This window comes from Mus caroli, unplaced genomic scaffold, assembly GCF_978045245.1.
Source record: "Mus caroli unplaced genomic scaffold, Mus_caroli_1 scaffold_6, whole genome shotgun sequence".
NCBI classification, from domain to species: Eukaryota; Metazoa; Chordata; class Mammalia; order Rodentia; family Muridae; genus Mus; species Mus caroli.
In genome coordinates, this window is record NW_028227261.1 from 23,479,312 (window position 1) to 23,493,824 (window position 14,513).

General features: G+C 50.2%; 1 protein-coding gene across 1 annotated transcript; it reads right to left on the bottom strand.

The window, feature by feature from the left end:
- Positions 1-1,353: 1,353 nt before the first annotated feature.
- On the bottom strand, positions 1,354-12,988 carry Trim63 (tripartite motif containing 63). The gene is given in 8 exon segments (XM_021160834.3): positions 1,354-2,713; positions 2,715-2,874; positions 3,287-3,309; positions 4,899-5,132; positions 6,883-6,978; positions 8,310-8,478; positions 11,543-11,715; positions 12,718-12,988. Coding segments are annotated over 8 exon segments (1,044 nt in total). The 5' UTR covers positions 12,877-12,988; the 3' UTR covers positions 1,354-2,683.
- Positions 12,989-14,513: the final 1,525 nt, after the last annotated feature.

The window sequence follows — 14,513 nt, forward strand, 5'->3', positions numbered from 1 at the left end:
TAGCTGGGTTGGAATTTGGCTCCAGTAACTAAGGTTGAACACTAATCAGGGGTAAGGGTACATGCCTTTGACCCCAGCTCTGAGGCCAGCCTGTCCTCCATAATGAGCTCCTGGCAAACCATGGGTACATTGAAGGAGGGGGAGGGGGAGGAGGAGGACGAAGTAGTGGAGGAGGAGGAAATGATGGTGGTAGAGCAGGAGGTGGAAGAGGAGGAAGGGGAGGGAGGATGGGGAGGGGGAGGGGGGAGAAAGCAGCAGCAGCAGCAGCTGGGAGATGGCTTGGTGGGTGGATTCCTACATAAAGGAGAGGGCCTGAATTCAGATCTCCAGCACTCAGACATGCTAGGTGACCATGGTAGCCCCTGTGACTCCAGAGCTCAGAAGATAGCAGAAGAGAGCCTTGAGCCACCCAGCTAGCTAGACTAGCAAATCCATGAACTCTGGGTTCTATTAAGAGACCCAGCCTCAGTGAATGCAGTGGAGAGTGATCTGAGAGATCCTGGATGCCAGCCTTGGGCCCCTGCACGGCACCCCTGAGCGAGCACACAAGTGTGCAGACATGCGCATATGCACACCCACCCACCACGTGCAACAAAAGAGGAGAGCCGAGATTATAATAGACACTAGGCACACACCCTGGCAATGTGTAGCCTGGCATTCTCATCAGTGAAGGCACAAGGGTCTCCTACCTTCTTTACCCTCTGTGGTCACGCCCTCTTCTTCATCAGCCTCCTCTTCTGTAAACTCCTCCTCCTCCTCCTCATCTGTGAGGAGACCAACTGTGTTAGGATGGGGCTGGCTTCTCACAGCAGCTACTAGAAGACTGGCCTAGAGGGGACATCTGTCCCCATTTCTGGTCCCAACTGGGCACTTAATGGCAGCAGGGACCTGGGAGGTGGCTTTGTTAAGATTCAAGCTCACAGAGTCCGGCCTCCACATTCCCTGCCTCCTCCTTCCAGATCATAGTCCTTTTGCTCCAGGACATTAGCACACTTCATCACTGGCATGACTGTGGCCTCCGTGAGGCAGGAGGTACACTTAGTGTTCTGTGCATCTCAACAGAACAGACACACCACAAAGGGGAGGCAGGGCAAGCATTTCCTATTCTTAGGGATCAGAGTCCTCAACTGAAAGGAATTTGCTCGCCTTTGAAATCTGCTGACTCAGCATCTCCTTGTTTGCCTGATTCCTAGGTCCACAGAGAGGCAGTCTCAGGGTGGCCAGGGGTTGGGGGTGGGGTTTCTGTTCAGGAGAGTGGGACAGTCTGATGTCCCCATCCCATCCCCCCACCTCCCACCCCCCATCTCACACCCCCCCACACCTGGATTCTCACTTTCTCATCCTGGGGTGTGACCTTCAAACCTTCCTAACGGGACCCTGACCCTTCCTTCCCCCAGGCCTTTCTGGGCCTCCAGGAATTGCAGAGTCAACCTTTCTCAAGGCTATCTACCAACCAGAACGCCTACCATGGCTTTAGCGTGGAAACCCAGCACTCAGGAAACTTAGGTAGGAGATTAGCCACTAATTCAAGGACAGCCTGGGCTACATAGTGACACCCTGCCTCAAGAAACAAACAAAAAAGCAAAACAACAAAACTGTCACGTAAGACCTCCAGCTAACCATGTAGGACGCACCCATAATCTCCACAATGCAGGAGGCCTGTTTAATTTAAACCATAATGACTGTTCAGAATAGTTTTCTCCCAGAGAATCACTATGGGCAGGTCCCATGGTGTCTTCACAAGGGTCTCAGATGTCCTCAGAGAGTCTTGTAAGCCAAGGGGCCCCAGGTGAGGTCTGCGCCACCTACTTACTAGCCGTGTGGCTTTGAACAAGGGATTGCTCTGTCGAAACTCAGTTTTCTAAGCTACAAACTGAGCCGCATCCCAGAACTGTATTAAGTGATAGAATTTCCACCTTTACAACTTTACATCTGAGTCTCAGTGCTCAGAGCATGGAAAGTCCAACCAATAAATGGGCTCAGGGCTGAATGTAGTGGCCCATGCCTTTTTTGCCTGCCATCAGGGTCCTGTGAATTTGAGGCTGGCTTGGTCTTCATGAATGGGCTTAAGAAACGCTGTTGGCATGGTCTCCCTGCTGTGGGTAGGGAGTGGGTAGTGCAAGCCTTTAACATGTATGTTCACACAGCACAACCTGTCTTGAATATCCTTTTGACTATGTAGCCTAGGCTAACCTCCAGCTCGCCATCTTCCTGCCTAAACTTCCTAGGTGCTAAGTCAAAGACTCCAAGGCCTGGGTTGGAGTACCGGTAATAGATCCTCCCAAAAACCCAGCCAAAGCAGGAGACCACAAAGGCAGGGGTTTGGGGGAGTGCCAAAGGTCACACGGATAACACACAAATGGCAGAATCGGGATTTGAAGACAGACCTGTCTAATGCCAGATGTCATGAGCTTTGGATCCAGACAGAATTTATTTCGTAACAATTATGTACCAGGCACTGTGCTAGACCCTGGATCCATCACAAAGTTGTCTGTGGAGCCAGGCATGTTGGGCACATGCCTTTTATCTCAGCCCTCAGGAAGCAGAGATGGGCAGATAGAGCTCTATGTGTTCCAGTCCAGCTCAGTCTACTTAGAGAATTCTAAGACAGCCAGGGCTCCATAGAGAGACCTGTCAACACTGGCTGTGTAAATTTGACTTTTTTAACAGTTCCCCTCAGAACTCAAGAGGAATGCTGCCTTTCAAAGGTCAATCATGCATAAGCAAGTAACATTATCACATCCTTTACCTGTCCCAAAGTCAATGGCCCTCAAGGCCTCTGCTATGTGTTCTAAGTCCAGGGTAAAGTAGTCCATGTTCTCAAAGCCTTGCTCTGTCTTCCCCAGCTGGCAGCCCTTGGAGGCTTCTACAATGCTGTGGGGAGAGAGGCAGGGTGAGGTCTCAGGGCTCCATGCAGGAAGGGTCAGCTTAGCCTTGGCTCTATATCCATGCATCCCAGCCCCACAATCCATCCCTGAAGTGAGGGAGTAAAGAGGCAGAGAGCATTTCTTCTTTAGGATCAAGCAGAGTGGATGTCTAAGAAAGTAGGGGACATGGTCTGGAGAGTGGGGAGGTGAGCCCCAATCCCTGCAAAATGAATGCACAGGATCCTACTGGGCAGGTGTCAGAAGCCCTGGGGGACACTGACTAGGGGCGTGGGACCCACTCCTGGGGACACTGACTAGGGGCATGGGACCCACTCCTGGGGAACACTGACTAGGGGCGTGGGACCCACTCCTGGGGACACTGACTAGGGGCGTGGGACCCACTCCTGGGGGACACTGACCTCTTGATAAGCTGCTTGGCACTCTGTGGAGAGAAAGAACAGAGGTTAACATGGAAGCCCCCAAGGGTGGACTCCAGTACCAATCCGTGGTACAGGCATAGCTCGCCTCCTGCCCTGTTAGACAGAACTCGGACACTCACTCTCTCTCTGTCCCTGGGTAGCACAGATCTTAGCCGGCATGCACCCCTGTATGCATCCACTGTCCTGGCAGGAAGCCAGGGTTCTCTGACCAACCACTCACAATGTCTGAAGTCTCCTGGGTGAACATCAACCAAACTTCCTTTTTAGACCATGGGCCGGACAAAGCTGGACTGTAAAGAGCTTGAAGGCATGTGGTCTGGGTATTGTAGGTTTTTTTGTATGTTTTAAAATTTTTTCTATGTATGTATGTATATATATATATATATATATATATATATATATATATATATATATATATATTACAGCGCCTAGAAGCCAGAAGAGGGTGTCAGATTCCCCTACAATTAGAATTCTAGGCATTTTTAAGCTGCCAGACATGGGTACTGGGGTCCTAACTCAAGTACCTTGAAAGAATAGTAAGCACTCTTGACCACTGAGCATCTATCTCTCCAGCCTCTCTGGGTTTTGTTGATATTGTTTGTAAAAGATCTATTTTTATTTTAAGTGTATGCATGAGTGCCTGCACATATGTGCCTGGTGCCCTTGGAAGTCAGAAATGGGCATTGGGTGCCCTGGAACTGGACTTATACATGGTCCTCAGCCACTGTGTAGGTGCTGGGCACTGGACTCAGGTCATTTGCAAGAACAAAACCAAGGTGTTATTTTGGTTTGGTTGGTTTTTGTCTGTTTGTGTTTTGTTTTGAGACAAGTTCTCTCTATTATGCAGCTCTGGATGTCCTGGAATTTACTCTGTAGACCAGGCTGGCCTTAAAGTTACAGAGATCTGCCTGTCTCTGTCTCCTCAGTGCTGGGATTAAAAGTGTTTGACACAGGCTGGAGAGATGGCTCAGTGGATAAGAGTGGATAAGACTGCTCTTCCAGAGATCCTGAGTTCAATTCCCAACAACTACATGGTGGCTCACAACCATCTGTAATGAGATACAATGTCTTCTTCTCGTGTGTCTGAAGACAGTGACAGTGTACTTAAATAAATAAATAAATAAATATCTTTAAAAACAACAAAAAAGTTTGACACAAGAAATGTTCTTAACCACAGAGTCATCTCTCCATGCCAATATTTCTTATGTTTGTTTATTTGTTTGTTTGTTTATTGACAGGGTCTCAGTATGCAGTCTTGGCTGGCCTGGAGCTTGCTGCTATATAGACCAGACTAACCTTAAACCCACAGAGATCCTCTTGCCTCTGCCTGTGTCTCCCAAGTACTGGGATCCAAGTTGTGTGTCACCAAGCCTAACACCGGCATGTTTTATTCTGAGATAATATTTCACCAAACTGCCCTGATTTCTCAGAAACTTGCACCCCTCCTGTTTCAGCTCCACAAAAATTAGAAATATAGCCAGGAGCCTGCAATGGCTCGAGATGCCTGGCATTTCACCAAGATTTGAACGGCCAGTTCGAGGGTTAAGAAAGTATAGTTCAAATCTACCCAAACCCTTCAGATTGCACTCACCGAGAGGAAGGTAGCCCCTCCGGGCTCATCCAGGGACTGGATGGCGGTCTCCACAAGCTTGGTGGACTTTTCCAGCTGCTCCCTGTACTGGAGGATCAGAGCCTCAATGAAGCCCAGCTTCTCCTCCTGCTCCTGCGTGATCCGCTGCAGCAGCTCGCTCTTCTTCTCGTCCAGGATGGCGTAGAGGGCGTCAAACTTCTGGCTCAGCTCCTCCTTCACCTGGTGACTGTTCTCCTGAAGACAGAAATCCTACAGTCACATCCCATGGGGGTCCCAACGCACTTTCTGAGACAGAAGGGCCCCAGGAACTATCTGCAGCAAGAAGAATCTCTGTCACACAGGAAGCAAAGCTGTTCCCCTCCACTCCACAGCTCAGCCCACTTGCAGTTATGATGGTCGTGTACCCCCCCGCCCCCGGTCTTACCAGCTCCAACCCTCCTCAAGAAGAGACCAGAGGGTTTTTTGGTTTGGTTTGGTTTTGGTTTGTTTGATTTTCGAGACAGGGTTTCTCTGTATAGCTCTGGCTGTCCTGGAACTCACTTTGTAGACCAGGCTGGCCTGAACTCAGAAATCTGCCTCCCGAGTGCTGGGATTAAGGGCGTGCACCAGCATGTCCGACTGGTTTTATTTTTTAATCTCTTTTTCTTTCTTATCTCTCCCTTTCTCTCTTTCTCTCTTTCTTTCTTTTGAGACGGGGTCTTATTGTGTAGCCCTGGCTGGCCTGGAGCTCAGTATGTAGACAGGCTAGCCTCAAACTCTTCCTGAGCACTGGTGTCAGAGTTGTGTGCTACCACATCCAGGAAGTGCAGAATTCTGAATACTCTTCCAGGAGTGAGAAAGCTTCCTTCTTTCTTTTTCTTTTCTCTTCTTCTTTCTCTATTTTCATTTTGTTTTTTGAGACAGTCTCATGTATCCCAGGCTGGCCTCAAATCCATTATGTGTAGGAAGGCGACCTTGAACTTCTCTGATCTCTTGCATCCACCTCCCAAATGCTAAGTTACAGATGTGCCATCACATCTGGCTGGGAAAGCTACCACTGCCTTCTGCAGTCTGTAGAACCAGCAGCCTGCCAAAGCTCAGTAGAAATGCAAATTTCCAGCCAGGTATATGGTGCCTGTAATATCAGCACTTGGCAGGTAGAGGCAGGAGGATCAGAAGTTCAAGAGCAATCTAGGCTACATAGTAAATGCAAGGTTGTCCTGTTCTACATAAGATCTAGTCTCAAAAAATCAAATCTGCCAGGTGATGGCACACACCTTTCATCCCAGCACGCTGGAGGCAGAAGCAGGTGGATCTCTGATTTCAGACTACAGAGGGAGTTCCGGGACAACCAGGGCTACACAGAGAAACTCTGTCCTGAAAAACAAACAAAGATCAAATCCAAGGCAGAAAGACAGAAGACTGGAGAAATGGCTTAATGGTTGAGAGCACGGGCTGCTCTTCCAGAAGACCCGTCAATTGCTAGCACCTACATAGTGAAAGGCTCACAACCATCTTGAACTCCATTTCCAGGGAATCCGACTCCCTCTTCTGGCCTCCTCTGGCACTGCACACACATGGTACACAGACATATGTGCAGGCAAAACATCTTATACATAAAAAGTAAAATACAAACAGGGAGCAAGTGAAGACTTCTGTATCATTCCAGAGCCCCCGAGTTTCCATAGTCCTGAGTCAAGTGTGAGCTTTTAAAGGCCCAGGAGTCTTGTTCTACAGCAAAACACTGGAAACATTCAGGGAGTTATTGGGTCTCTGCAGTCAGGGACCAACTGGGGTCTGTCTTGTCCTTCAGCAGGCTCGGACACAGCTGCTGTGTTCACCGAGGGAATGGAGAAATGACTGTGTCCTTTCCTGCCATCTCTATCTTGCACCCAAGATTCAAACCCCAAATTGCACTCATAGCTCAGATCTTGCCCAGAGAGCAGCTGCCCTGGAGGCTCGAACCCCTCACCGCTGGCAGGGCAGGGCGGCTCTGCACCCTCACCTTGGTCACTCTGCACGAGTCCTCCAGCTGAGAGATGATCGTCTGCACTCGGTCATTCCCCGCCACCAGCATAGAGATGCAGTTACTCAGCTCAGTCTGGGGGGGGGGGGAGGAGAGACAGAAATAGACTCAGAGCCCGCTGTTTCTCCAGTGTTATAGCAGCACAGTGTTCATGCTCCCTGTCTGTGACAGTCACCAACAGGGTTACTATCCCTCTTTCTGGGGTGCAGCTCTGGTCTAAAGCAGAGACTACCACAGATGTATCCTTTATGGACAGATGAGGCCCAGAGAGGGGAACCAAGCAACCTAAAACACACAGCAAGGCACTGACAAAGGGACAAAGGAAAACCACTTCCTTCCTTCCTTCCTTCCTTCCTTCCTTCCTTCCTTCCTTCCTTCCTTCTCCTTCCTTCCTTCTTTTCCTCTCTCTCTTTCTCTCCCTCTCTCTTCTTTCTTTCCCTTTTTCCTCCCTCCCTTCCTTCTTTCCTTCCTCCCTTCCTTCCTTCCTCTCTTTCTTTTCCTTTTCCTCTCTCTCTTTCTCTCCCTCGCTCTTTCTTCCTTCTTTTCCTTTTTCCTTCCTTCCTTCCTTCTTTCCTTCCTCCCTTCCTTCCTTCCTTCCTAATATGTAAGTACACTGTAGCTGACTTCAGACACCCCAGAAGAGGGCATCAGATCTCATTAGGGATGGTTGTGAGCCACCATGTGGTTGCTGGGATTTGAACTCAGGACCTTCAGAAGAGCAATCAGTGCTCTTAACCACTAAGCCATCTCACCAGCCCCCCTTTCTTTCTTCCTTCCTTCCTTCCTTCCTTCCTTCCTTCCTTCCTTTTCCTCCCCACCCCCCTCTCAAGACAGGGTATTACTGTGCTGCCTTGGCTGGCCCAGAACTCAATATATAGACTAGTGTAGACTAGGTTGACCTCAAATTCATAGTGATCCTACCTCTGCCTGCTGAATGCTAGGCTTAAAGGCCCGCACTACCATCCCCAGCTGCTACTTTCTGAGAGAAGGAACAGAATTGGAAAGTTCTAGCAGAGAGAGCCGCGTGGAGTGTTACAAACACACTGCTCAGAGAGTAGGGCTACAGCTCACTCCATGGCAGGATGCTGGGTTGCCATGGTCCAGGGAAGAGCCTCAAAGCTGCCTTAGACTTCATGAGAGGCTCGGGTGGAGAGGTCTGGGACCACAGACTAGCAGACAGGACAGGGAAGCTGTGGCCTCTTCCTTCTGGTCACACCCAGGCGCTCTCAAGTGGCTCTAAGTATAACCCATGAGCTCAGCCACCTCCCCCAGGGAGGCGACGGCTGTTGTCCCTGTGGCCTGGGAAGTCCCTCCAGAGGGACTATTCCTGAAAGGCCGGCTCAGCACATCCACAAGGGTCAAGTCCACCCCCAGAATCATCAGGGCATAGCAGCTGTAGTCAGTACCTTCTGTCCTTGGAAGATGCTTTGCAAAGGGGCAACCTCACAGGCCTGGTGAGCCCCAAACACCTTGCACAAGGAGCAAGTAGGCACCTCACACGTGAGACAGTAGATGTTGATCTTCTCGTCTTCGTGTTCCTTGCACATCGGGTGGCTGCCTTTCTGCAGGGGCCGACTGAGGTGGAGGAGAGTCACAGGTCAGGGTTGTCCCATCTCCCTGCCCCATCCTAGCTCCAAGCACAGGAAGTCACGCATCCGTACGTCAGCTCCCAGTGGGTCAAGCTGCTCCAAACAGTCTCCTATTTAACTTCTGGGAACCCAAGGTCAAGGAAGCTAATGCTAGCAAGCAAATCTGTTTCCAACCTTTAAACTCGGGCTCTGCTCCGTCGTTGGACCTGGCCTGAGTTGTTACAGAGGGTATGGGGAGACCCCCAGAATTCCAGTCAGACCAGAAGATGCTCACAGGGTGGGAAACACAACGGAGTTGCAGCAAATAAATGGACTTGCCCAAGGTGGCCCAGCAGCACAGCCAGAGGGGCCAGAACTCCTATGCTCTAATTTTAGCCCCGTAGATTTGGTTGCTGGGGCCTGGGCCGTTTATTCTGATGGCAGCCTTCACGTCTATATTTAATCTATGAGACTGTACCCTCCAACTGGGCAGGGAAGCCTGCCTGTATTTCTTCCCTGAGTCTATAACATACAGTACCTGGTGTGGAGACCATGGAAACAAAATGCAGGTAGAAAGAGTAAGTGCACCCCGAGGGCATCCTGGAGTTCAGAGAAGGAGGCAGCCTGTGCACCCTAAGCCATACAAGCATCATGTGGTTGGGGGCGCTACATAAAGGCTCTCCAGGGCCCAGAATCTCTTCTTTTATAATTTTAAAAACTGTATTTATTTAGTATATGTGTATTGGGGGTGGGGTATGTGTGTCACACGGTATCCATGGAGGTTGGAGAACAGCTTGAAGGAGTTGGTTTTCTCCTTCCACCATGTGGGCTCAGGGGATAGAACTCTGGTTATCAGCCTTGGCCTCAAGCAGCTCTACTCACTGAGCCATCTAGCCGACCCCAGAGTTCCTTCTTTCTGTCTTCTCCCTTTATGGCTTCCTCCACTAGGGTACCTGGGATGTCGCTTTCCAACATCGATTGTTTCCCATTCTAGGCAGGGTTTTTAGAGTCGAGGCTAACTAGATCTTCCATTCCTTTAGAATAGTGTCTTCACTCCCCCAGTCCCTTACAGCTATCCACTTCCAACAGTGACCATCCCCCACAGGTCCGTGTTGCCCCTCCCACAGCCCTGCTGGTCACACCAGGCTTTTCTGCCCTCTTCAGGAGCCTTTTTCCAAACACTTGGTTTTGTTTTTTTCCATCTTTGAGCCCAGGAACCCCACACTGTGACCATCATGATGGGGGTTTCCCTGGCACCACACCACCTTGGCGATGCCCAGGGAAGGCATTAGCATTAGGCTGACGTGAATATACTATAAATTTTGTCATCATCATCCAAAATAGGCATCTGTGGCCTGAGAAGATGGCGCAGGAGACGAGGGTGCTTGCAGCACAAGGCTAACAACCCGAGTTCCTTCCCTGGGACTCACGTAAAGGCAGAAGGAGAGGGCTGATTCCACAAAGTTGTTTCCTGACCTCCACACATGGGCCATGGCTGGTGTGCACTCACACCCACACCACACACTAATAACAATAATAAATAGAAGCATTTTTTCAGTATATATGTATGAGCTGTCTGGGAAAGAGCCTGGGGACTGGACAGAACCTTCTGTTAGATAGGGGTTCTACCACTGACCTACGGTCCCAGCCCCTTAGTCTCCTTAGTATCTTCTTACTATGAATCAGCATCTTTCTGAGCTATCCAGGCAGGCCCTGCATTTGCAATGTTGCCTGGGTGAACCTTGGAACTGAGATCCTCCTGCCTCAGACTCCCAAGTAGCTGGAATCACAGGCATATGCCACTGTGGCTGGGCTCAACAATGTCCGTTTGTAGCGCTGTGTGCTAGGGACATGAGACACAATGTAACAAAGAAGTGTAGGATGTTCAAGGAGAAGGCTGGAGATATGGGTGAGTAATTAAGAGCTCGCTGTTCTTGCAAAGGACCTGCTTTGGTTCCCAGCATCCACAGGGCAGCTCACAGCCAGTTCTAGTTCCAGGGCATTTGTGATAGCTGAATCTTGTCCACTTGACTACATCTGGAATTAACTAAAAACCCAAGTGGCTGGGTTTGTTTGTTTGTTGAGACAGGGTTTCTTCTTTGGTAGTCCTGGCTGTCCTGGAGCTCACTCTATAGAACAGGCTGGCTTCAAACTCACTGAGATCCACCTGCCTCTCCCTCCTGAGTGCTGGGATTAAAGGCGTGTCGCACCACTGCCTAGTTAGGGAGGTTTTTTTCTTAATTAAATCATTTGAAGTGGGAAGGCCCACTTTTAATTTGGGTCGGTTTTTTGTTTGTCTGTCTGTTTTTTGTTTTTGAGGTGGCAAGATCCACCTTTAATCTGGGCCACATCTTTTCCTGACAGCCACTATAAAGGACATGGAAGAAGGAAGCTCTCTATTTGCCTGCTTGCTCTCACTCTCTCTCACTAGCAAGTCTGTTCCTTCACCGGCATTAGAGCCTATTCTTTTGGGACTCTGGCATATAATGAAGACCAGCTGAGACATCCAGCCTTGTGGACTACACAACTTGAGTGTGTGTGTGTCTGTGTGTCTGTGTGTCTCTGTGTGTGTATACTGTATGTTATATTTCTATAGTGAACCCTGACTAATACAGGGACCCAGTACCCTCTTCTGGTATACCCACAGATGCCAGGCATGTGTGTGCACACACACATACACACCTATATGTAAGCAAAATAAAATAAATATATATATTTTTAAAGCTGAGATTGAGAAACAACAAAAGGATCTCAAGTTGATACCAGCTTGAGCTACATGTCAAGGCTCCATCCTTGGGGACACAGTTTAGTGGTAGAGCATTTACCTAGTGAGGACCAATCTCTACCATGAATGCAAACACACACACACACACACACACACACACCTGCACCCTAGTCTCAGGATGCTTTCTCACGCCCCCAGTATACCCAGAACTCAAGAGCTGAGGTTCTGTCTGAGGTAGAGGGTGCTGGCTCTCTGTGCTGGTGAACCTGGCTGTAGGCTCCTGGGTGTGGGAGGGGCCTGGGGAAGAGGCGGGGCCGGAGGCGGGGCCATTCGGCTGCACACTGACCTGGAGCACTCCTGCTTGTAGATGTCAATGATGTTTTCCACCAGCAGGTTCCTCTGCAGGCCGTACACCCCGTGCCGGTCCATGATCACTTCATGGCGGCACGAGGGGCAACGGAAACGACCTCCAGACATGGACACTGAGCCACCGCGGTTGGTCCAGTAGGGATTCGCAGCCTGCAGACAGCCAAGGCAAAGATGAGGCCAGCATTCCTACCCTCTCCAGTCTCAGTTCTCCTTGCCCCAGTTGCTCCAGATACATTGGCCAAACCAAAGGGCACCCACCGGTTCCTGGCCTTGACCTAGAACTAGCCCACCCATGTGGTGAAGTATCTTGGTTGAAGCACTTAAACAGTCAAGAGGATCAGTACCAGCTAACATGAGTTCAAGTCATGTGATTTAAGACAAGCAGCTGTAATCTTTCTATGCCTCGGTTTACCACTGATACCACAGGTCTTAGAACTAGAGCCAGCTCCGAGGATATTATTTTAAATTTTGTTTTGTTTTGTTTTTGAGGTAGGGTCTTGCTATCTCAAACTAATTAGGTAGCACAGACTACACTCTTAGCAATCCTCCTGCCTCAGGTTTCAGGTTTGCTGGGATTATTGGCATATGCAACTAGTCCCGAGTTGGGAAGCGCATTTCCTGTCGTGGCTCCGGACCCTCTTCCCAGTGCAATGCCTCAACTCTTCCCTTTGCCTCCTCAGGAAGATGGAGTCCCTTCTGCCCCCATGTTGGAGCACGCAGCCTCTGAGATGCTGCTGTGACCATGTTCTTCTCACCACCCTCCTCCCAAAGTCTGGGCCTCCTGCCACCCTGGAGCTGGCTCTTGCCCTAGGCAGGGCCTGGTTTTTCTCTTCTCTCTACTCAGCTCCCGTCTTATCACTTGAGGTATTTGACTCTTGACTAGGGAACCAAGAGCGAGCAGTCCAGGCAGAGCGCGGAGCTGTGGGCAGGGTGGGGACTAGATGGGTAGAGAAGGACCAGAGCCTCTCCTTTTCCCCTTAGCCCCAGCCCTACCCCCATCCCTAGCCCTTGGGGGAGGGTGTCTCTGTAGCTTCTCACTGGAGCAAGTGGTTGAAGTGTCCTAGGCTGAGAGGGAGGGGCATCTGAGAAGTCGTCGGGGGTCTAGGGGCAGGGGGTGGGGATTCCAGGTCCGGGGCCCTGCCTAGCACTGACCTGGAAGACGTCGTTGGCACACTTCCGGCAGAGGTTGTGTTGGCAGGGCAGGATGACCACAGGCTTGGTAAACATCTCCAGGCAGATGGGGCAGATCAGCTGCTTCTCCAGGTTCTCCATAGCGTTTCCATCAGGAATCAGGCTAGATTTATAATCCATATTGCTTTGAAATGCGACTGTCTCGTCCACCTGCGTCACACCAAGTCTTTGTCTCCAAACCCACTCGGATCCTCTTTTGTCTTTGTCCCCTGACCCCCGACTTCTGTCTTAGTCTGAGGCCCCTCTGATATTTATAGCTGCACCTCAGTCACATGAGCCCCAGGAGGGGACCAGCTGAGCATTCCGCAGCCAGGCTGCTGGCAGGGCTTGAGTTTCCTCCAGGCCTCAAAGATTTGGCCCTCTCAGATCACATGCAGGGATGAGCAATCGCTGTTGCCCTGCCGTGGGGGTCGTAAACAAGAACAGACTGTTCAGAGCCAGGTTCAGGGGAGAGAGCCAGATACCCTAGTTTCCTGCAGAAATTGGTCTCCGCCCCACCCCCACCCCGTCCCCACCCCATCCCCGCCCCTCCAGTCAATTGGGAGTAAGGGAATGGAACCTGGGTTTGGGGGTGGGGGTGGGGGTGGGGGTGCGGGGTTGGGGCTGGCATTCAAGGCCAGCACTCCTGTATCAAACTAAATCTGTTCCCCTCCTGGATTCTGAACAGCTCTAAGGCCTTGGGATAGCCCTTTCTGTGAGCCCTTTCTCCTGCCTCAGACTCCAGTCAAGCATTTCAGTAGAGTCTTTTGAGACTCCATGTTGGGCAGCCCACCCTGACAGCCCTCAGCCAGTCATTGAACTTCAGGCTGACAAGGCTTTCTTGAGGGCCAGCAGGATGGCTCAGTGGTAAAGGGGCTTGCTACAGCCAAGGCTGACAACTTGCCTTGGCAAGTTCATCTGTCTTCCCTGCACTGACATGCTCACAGCCCCAAAAGGAGACAAACATGAACACCCTTGTGCTGCCTCAGACCCTGCCCTGACAACCGGAAGTCTGCCAGAGGCTCCGCATACGCATTCCTTCTTGGGCCCCAGGAAGAACCTACCAGATGCTGAAATATACAGCTCTCTTGACACAGGAGTGATCAGAGCACCAAGAGCCAATGACCTGCAAGCCTATATTCCCAGCTCCTCAGGAGGCTGAGGCAAGAGGATACAAAGTCTAAGGAGAGATGGCTCAGTGGTTAAGAGCACTGACTATTCCAGAGGCCCTGAGTTCAATTCCCAGCAACCACATGGTGACTCACAACCATCTGTAATGGAATCTGATGCCCTCTTCTGGTGTGTCTGAAGAGAGCAATAGTGCACTCAAATAAAATAAGGCCATCCTGAGCTACATAGTGATATCATGTAGTCTCAGATTAAAAGGTAAAGCAAGGCATGCTGGGTACATGCCAATAACCCCAGTATTTAGAAGGCAGACGCAGGAGTTCATAGCTGGCCTGGTCTACATGAGACCCTATCACAAAATAACAAAATACTGACACTACACATTACCCCTCACCACAAACCACATCACCCCAAAATAGCAGGTATTAAAATAAGTTTTGTTTTGTTTTTGTCTGTTTATCTTTTAGGTTTTCAGAGACAGAGTTTCTGGTGTAGTCCTGGCTGTCGTGGAACTTGCTGTGTAAATACCTGCCTCTGCCCCATCCCAACTGCTGGGATTAAACTACCTCCTCCTTTAAAAATGCATTTTGAAAAGTAAAAAGACAGAGCAGAAGACCAGGATTCAGTTCCTGGCATCCACATGGCAGCTC